The 7869-nt window shown below is 51.3% G+C and overlaps 1 protein-coding gene across 1 annotated transcript; it reads left to right on the forward strand.

The window, feature by feature from the left end:
* Positions 1 to 4033: 4033 nt before the first annotated feature.
* LOC119449381 (ER degradation-enhancing alpha-mannosidase-like protein 1) lies at positions 4034 to 6595 on the forward strand. The gene has a single exon (XM_037712550.2). It carries the CDS (start codon positions 4321 to 4323, stop codon positions 6061 to 6063), a length of 1743 nt encoding a protein of 580 aa, XP_037568478.1. The 5' UTR covers positions 4034 to 4320; the 3' UTR covers positions 6064 to 6595.
* Positions 6596 to 7869: the final 1274 nt, after the last annotated feature.

Genomic DNA, 7869 nt, shown 5'->3' on the forward strand with positions numbered 1-7869 from the left:
TGATGGAGACTCCGACGGGTGTACTCCAGCGCAACCGGATGCACCTGGTTCCAACGACGGGACGTCCTGCGGAAGTCACTACCAGCCCACCTGGAACTCCCGCGGTGGCGCAGACCGCCATGTCCACAACAACGCCTGGAGCTGATCGAGTAGCCCAAGACCAAAGAACCGCATCGCCTCGGGAAAGCACCTCCACTGCAGATGCACCCCGCGGTTCTACTTCTACGCCACGCGTTTTAAAGTTCGGCAGAAAGATCCGCACGAACGTTTCATGAACCTATGAACGTTTTCTTTCGGAGAAAGAGTTCCTCTGTTTTGTTGTTTGATTTTACAGAAGGGAGGATGTAGTGTACGGCAGTACCGCTAGATGGCAGCACTGCATCCACGGCTATATAAGGGCTCAATAAATGCTGTTGGGCACTTGCCCGCCCGGAGAGTAGGCTGCTGTGTCATTCACTCGCTCGACAACTCCGCTCACGCTGCGTACACTCGATCGACAAACACTGAAGTAGTGAAAGGGAGAGGACATTCTGTATGACCATCGCCCACGTGGTACGATGTTTAATTCGGCTGGCAAAATTTAGGGCGGCTACTCAGATGCTAAATTCACGTGAACACAGCTCGCTTTCTTGAGTCAAACGAGTAATTTCAATTCGTGCGAGGCTAACTAGAATGAGGGAAGCAAAGTGCAACACCTCAACATCACAGTCCACCAGGTTGTGTCCCTCAACGTGCGACAGGCGGCTTTGTTAAGCCTTAGGCCTAATGCATCGCTACTTTGACAACCGGCATCCAAAAAAAAAAAAAAAACACCCAAAATGGGCACAAGAACAGGCAGCCGCGAGGAGACGTTAGCTCTGTGAATCACAAGGGCATTTATTGCACCTTTCATACACTAACACATACTAGCCGAATTACAACCAATAGAACGTTCACACGGGCGCGCGACAAATCAAGGAAGTCCGACTCACCGCGACCGGATAGCGAGCGAATATGTTCGCCCCATGCTAGACACCATCGCCTAGTCGCTCACGTGTACGGTCACACATACAGTGGCACGTTCGAACGATCGAGACGGTCTCGCGAAGCGTGGATCGGCGCACGCGCTGCCCGCCGACCCCACGCCAAAGAGGAAGACCCTGCTCCCATAAAGAGAGAGATAAAAAAATATACGCATCAGTTTGTTTTGAAGTGTTTCCTTTTCGTTACATTTTTTGGTTTGTTTATTTATTTACTATTGTATAACGATGCTCAAATAACAATATTCTAACTACTGCTGTTGGAACCGACATTTGTGACCCGCCTCACAGAATACTCCAGTTGGAGCCGGTGAGGTACCTGAATAAATAAATATAGCGATAATTTTCAAATCAGTGCACATTTTTCGTTGCGATTCTGTAAACATTTCACCGGGTTACTTTTTATTCATTTATATTTTCATTTAAGCTATTTTAACAGCGAAGCTGTTTAAGCCAACCGTAATTTGTGGTTCGTATCAAGAAATAAAAGAAACTGTCAGCCCTTCCACTGGGGTGGAGATGGAAGACCAGTGAAGCTGTACTGTGGTGGGAATTGTGTATTTCCAATTATGACTAATAAGGTGTGATGGTGTAATTGGTTATTTGAACTATTAAAGAATGAGAAATATATATATTATCCGATGGCTTTTATTTATTTAGTGACCACAGGGACCATGGCCTTATGGTCGCTACGGTACACCGCCATAGGGTGTACGGCAAAGGTTGGCACATTCTTCATAAACATGCCACCAACGCCGCGGGGTTGGCACATTCTTCATAAACATGCCACCAACGCCGCGCGTGTGCAGTGCGAACGCGGTCAAAACGCCGCCGCCGTCGACAACAGTTCTGCGCGTTGTGTGACCGCACACAACCGCTGTTAAAACGCTGGCGTGAGCAAGCGCGCCAGCAGCAGCGAGCGAAGGTTCATGTAGGGGCTCTTGCGTTGCCCAGGGGGCGCTGCAAAAATGGTGCTAAAAAGCGCCCTCAATCCGAAACTGGGTAGTACCAAGCTCGGTCGTCTGCTTCGGGAAGCACGTTTACAATATGGACCCGCCACTTTCGGTTGTGTTGTACCACGGCTTGCAGCGAATATCGGGCGCCGAAGATTTTTCCATGGGTGGCATGCTGCGTAAAGGCAAGAAATTATCCAACGCCGAATACGTGTACGCCGTTCAAGAAATAAGCTGCGAAGTTTTCGCGCGGTGTCAATCGCAAGTGAAGCGAGTCACGCACGCGCGAAGTTGAACTTCAGGTAAGGTTTGCACGCTGCTAGATTCAGGTGCACAAACGCGAGGAAATGCTTTCTATAAATGAATTCACAGCAGCGATAAGCAGACGTGTACGGAACTGCTCGAGCGCACGACGGTACGCGCCGCGACGGCAGCGGTCTTTCAGCATGCCGCGGTGTACGAACTGCTCGAGCGCACGATCGTACGCGCCGCGACAGCAGCGGTCTTTCGACATGCCGCGAAACGGCGGGTCTCCTGCAATCTTTGTTGACTGCATGCCGCCAGACAAGTAGTTATGCCTGCGCTGTAGTAGCGGCCATCTGTCCAGCAATTGATAAATAAGCTCGCAGTAACGTACGTACGTGCCAATCGCGCTGCAGCGCGCGCTCGTGCACTGCTCGCTTGATGTAGCTTTTAATGACAGCGTTCGAACATCGATGTGCTGTAATCAATACTACCTTGCTGTGCTGCCTCAACATGCTGGCTTGAGGTCAAGGATGAGCGCATTCAACTCTCTAACCTGTGGTGCTCGTAGTGGGGTAGTGAATTGTCACCGAATCAGCCCGACCATTTGTGGTCATTTGCACGCATGGTCACTTCACCACTTCGCACCGGTCAAATTGTTAATTGTCGCTGTGGCCGGGTCTCGAATCGTGAATCACCAACCAGCCATGCCTGCTGCTATGTCGATCTTCCATTTCGCTTACCCAGCGCGACGAACTGCAGTTATCCAGCGCGCCCGACGCTCCGCAGCGTGAGACCATGAAGGTAAACGGTAGAATCAGATGTTGGGATTCAGGCCTTCTTGTTCATGGCAGCCCACGACGCACCAGTAACGACGGTGACGCTTTTTCGAGGCTGAGCTAGGTCTCTCCGGATCGGCGTCGCCGATGTCTTCTGCTTCCAGCATTACGTCCCACGGCACACGGAGAGTCCGTTTTCGTAAAACTATAGGCTGCGGCCAGCTCGCAGCCTGATCGCCATGGTCTGTGAGAAGTGACGAGCCTTTTCGCACTCGAAACAGGGCAGAAAAAAGTGCGAATCGACGCAAAACGCGGGCTGGAAACGTGCTTCGCCACAGCCAGGGCTCAATACTATCCAAGCTGGTACTACCCAGATGACGCTTTTCGCCGCCACCAGGCGCCGCTACTATACCTCAAACTCCAGCGCAAGACGCCCATCGCTTCAACGGAAACTGAGCGGCGAAAGCACAGTGCATACAAAGGTACGTAGGAGCCGTGTTGCAGATCGCTTTCAAGATACGGTGCGCGCGACCGCCCGGCGCCGCGAAAAGTACAAGTTGCTCGCAGAGCAGAAAGCGCAACCCCTCCTTCCCGCGCTGCCTTACGGCTGTCCTCCTTTCGCGTGGAAAATTGAGTCGGCAGTTCCCCTTGCGCCCGGTCGCAAGATACGCATTTGGTGCCGCAGCTAAACGTCGCCTCCCCTCCCTCCTTACCGTCCCCCAACGGCCTTTCGCGCGACCGAAGAAGTGGCGTTTGCTCTCCGCCATGCGTTCGCTCCCCGTGAAAGCGCTCGTCCCTCGCGCGCTTTCACTCGCACGTACAGCATACGGCCAATGAGAGTTCTTTTCTACATCTGGACGCGACCATCGAAGACTGAGCCCTTGACAGCTTCGCTTTAGAAAAATAGCCCGAGTATGGCGTTCCCTCAAAAAACCGTCTCGTAGCTGTAGTATGCTCGCAAAGCTGAAACCGAAACTGACTCTAGCCGCGGCAGCCGTCGCTATCCGAGACTAGAACATGGAAATCCGAAAGCAACGGGTGGCTACGGTGGGTGAGAAAGTTTGCCAAGTGGGGCGGGCGGCGGGTCGGGCCCCGCCGAAGAAAAAAAGCATCGAGGCGTAGTCGGCGTCGGTTGAAGGGCGGTCGGAGTAAGGTGTGTTAGGACCGCGGCTGTTTGTGGAACATGCCGAGCCGTGCCGTAGTCGAGCTGACGGCGGCGCCCCGTCTGTTGTGTTCCGAGCCGTCCACGTAGCGCATCGGCGGGATGACGACACAGGACACCTCTGCTGCGCGACGCACCGCTGTCAGCGGTTGATCGGCGTCGTCATGGGCCTGGCACTGCGTAATGTGATAATCGCAATCGCCCTCGCAGCCCTGCTGCCGTGTACGACCGGATACGATGTGTTTTTTTACAAGCCAGGCTTCTACGACCGCAAGTACGGCAGTTTCCCGGAGGAGCTACGTCTCAGCATGGTCGAGGAGGCCAAGCGTATGTTCCAGTTCGGCTACGACAGTTACATGAAGTACGCGTTCCCGAAAGACGAACTGAACCCTATATACTGCACAGGCCGTGGCCCCGACTACGATAACCCTTCAAACATCAACATCAACGACGTTCTCGGCGACTACTCGCTCACTCTGGTCGACTCACTCGACACGCTGGCCGTGATGGGAAACGCGAGCGAGTTCAGAAACGCGGTGCGGCTTATCCTCGATCACGTCTCCTTCGACAAGGACAACGTGGTGCAGGTGTTCGAGGCCAACATTCGGTTGCTGGGCGCGCTGCTGTCGGCCCACTTGCTCATCACGGACCAAGAGCAGCCGTTCGGCGACCTGCGGCCCCCGGGCTACCGGGACGAGCTGCTGCAGCTGTCCAGGGACCTCGCGTCGCGACTGCTGCCGGCGTTCGACAACACGCGCACGGGCATCCCCTATCCGCGGGTCAACCTGCGGCGCGGCGTCCCGCGTGGTGTCTCCACGCACACGTGCACGGCCGGTGCGGGCTCGCTGCTGCTCGAGTTTGGCGTGCTGAGCCGGCTGCTGGACGACGGCGCGTACGAGGAGGCAGCACGGCGCGCCACGCGAGCCCTATGGCAGCTGAGGGCCAAGGACACCGGGCTCATGGGCAACATCGTGGACGTCAACACGGGCGAGTGGATCGGCAAGATGAGTGGCATCGGCGCTGGCCTCGACTCCTTCTACGAGTACCTGCTCAAGACTTACATCCTGTTCGGCGATATCGAGGACTTCCGCATGTTCAACGAGAGCTACAGCGTCATCAAGCAATACATGCGCAAGGGGCGGGTCTCGTGTAACGAGGGTTGTGGGGAACACCCACTCTATGTCAATGTCAACATGCAGGATGGCTCTACGTCGACACTTTGGATTGATTCCTTGCAGGCCTCATTCTCTGGCATCCAAGTTCTGCTCGGGGACATTGAGGAGGCCATATGCAGCCATGCACTCTTCTATGCCATTTGGAGGCGGTTTGGTGCGTTGCCAGAACGTTTCAACTGGCAGAAGGCCTTGCCCGATTTGTCCTTCTATCCTCTAAGACCTGAACTTATTGAATCTACATACCTGTTGTATCGAGCCACCAAAAACCCATTTTACCTCCACGTTGGCCGAGACATTCTGCAGAGCCTAAACAATCACACCAAAGCGCCATGTGGCTATGCCACCATACACAATGTGCAGGACAAGTCTCTGGAAGACCGTATGGAAAGTTTCTTTCTGAGTGAAACCTGCAAGTACCTCTACCTGCTGTTTGACATTGACAATCCCTTAAACAAGCACTTTGCCAAGTACATCTTTACTACAGAGGGGCACATTCTGCCCATTACTCGCCTTCTGAGGATGTCTCCTCCAGCAAGAATGAGTGTGCCCACTGCAGTTAGCCCTATTGGTGATGGTGTGCAAACTGTGGCGACTTTAGTGTCTAGAGTCCTAAATGAGACAGATCGTCACTGTGACAAAGTGCCTGAAGAAAGGCAGTACTTATTGCCTCTAAAACATAACTATCTCCAACAAATTAGCCAGTCTTTGGGCCTCGATGGAGACATTGTTTGAAAAATTTCTCATACTGATGCAGATTCGTATTTCTCCACTGGCTCTAGGTTACAGGCTAGAGTGACACTGTTAACACCAAGTGGAACCCTTGTTGACATCAAGTTAGTGGACTTGCCTGGTAAATTGCATGTGATTACTTGCAGTGCGTAAGTTGCTTAAGTGTGCACTGCCACAGCACATTCAAGCAACACGTGTTATTCAACTCCTGGCATCAGCACAAGTGGTGTCTGGATTCTTTGGCACATTTACAAGAAAGTATTTTGTTGTACAGACCATTCTGTCAAAATTTTATGTGCACTGATGTAAGTACAGTTTGCACAAGGAAGGTACTGCAGGATATTGCTCAAACTTAAAGGAGAGATCCCTTATTTAAGGTAGCAAAGTGGGACCACTAAAATCCTGATGCAAATACCTACCCAATCATCCAGAGCATGTGCTTTCTTGTACTAGGTTGCCATATTTTATTTTAATCAGCCTAAATGAAGTAATTTTTGTGCTTAATACTTTAATAAAATCCAGCAGTGCTCAGGGATTTGGTGTATGTGTGGTTTTATGCAGGTGCTTTTTACTATAGTGGTGACCACCAAAAGGGAGGGGGTGGTTATTAATGGCAAAGGTAGGAATTGAATCGCTACCCTAGCCAATGTAGAATGTGGCAGTTCAATCTTGTCAAGCTTATTGTATTATTTTCTTCCTTTTTTCGGTCTATATGCGTGAGTGCATGGACACGAGAACACAGGGCGTATGCCAAAAACCTTGCTATCAATTTTGTGTTGTTCGCTGTGCCTGCTAACAGTAGACCCTCAGCTAAAAGTGCCTGCTGCTCCAAAGATTTACATTTAATGCGCTGCAAACGCTTGTACTGTGGAGCTAGAGCTTCAAGCGGAGTTTTTTTAAGAAGCTTGGACTATCTTCTAGGCGTTCACTGCTGTAAAGAGTACGAAGGAAGGGGTCGGACAGTGACATATTCCAGCTCTTAGGTGCGCTTCTGCGAAGTTGGCCACCTGTGTCACAACTTGTAAGCAGCGGTCAGCGACTGTGAACTGGAGTGACGCGTGAAGCAAGTGTGACGTGCGCGAAACGCGAAATTACTGTCACGGCGCATTTTTGTCAAAACATGCATGGCCAGCGCTTGCCCTGACTTCAACTCTGAAAGAGTGCCGCGCAGGCTGCAGTCCGCGCACACCTTAAGTGCTTTTGCTTTGCGAATGTAAACGCTAGGGTAATTGTAAAATAAAAGGTCGTTGTTTCTAGCTAAATTGTTATATTTGCCTGAGTGTTGATATCAAGAACTCTAAAAAAAAAAATGTACTATGGCATTCATGTTTGCTCCTAGAACCTGTGAAACAAAGGTGTACATTTAATAGGATCTTTGCAGCGAAATTAGCCATCTGAAACATAAAGGAGGCGAAAAGCAGGCGTTTGCTATATACCACCATTCCCTGATATCTCTGCGTGTCCTGAGTAAGATGGCGGCCACCTGCCTTCACCAGGCCCCGGAAAGTAAAGCTAGTTTCAGTTTCAAGGAACGTGTGCACTCCTAGCGTTTCCCGGACATCCTAAGTTATTTTTCTTATTTCTTTTTTTTTGTTAATTTTAAATTACAGTGTAGTAGAATAGGGTGTATTTTAAATCGAGTGAAGCGCGGGAAGTGGTCGATGATGATAAGTGGTTCTCCGCTTTCCTCCGCTCACCCTTGCCACTCGCTCATCGATATCACAAGTCTAATCGCGCTTGGTCGTCTGCTTCGGTTGTCGTCTCAAGTGTGAAAAGGGGAAAGATAAGACAGAGAAGCTTGATCAGGCG

This window comes from Dermacentor silvarum, chromosome 4 (assembly GCF_013339745.2).
Source record: "Dermacentor silvarum isolate Dsil-2018 chromosome 4, BIME_Dsil_1.4, whole genome shotgun sequence".
NCBI lineage: Eukaryota > Metazoa > Arthropoda > Arachnida > Ixodida > Ixodidae > Dermacentor > Dermacentor silvarum.

Bases quoted from the DNA above. Each gene is read 5' to 3' on its own strand.
- LOC119449381 (XM_037712550.2), top strand. From the start codon at position 4,321: ATGGGCCTGGCACTGCGTAATGTGATAATCGCAATCGCCCTCGCAGCC.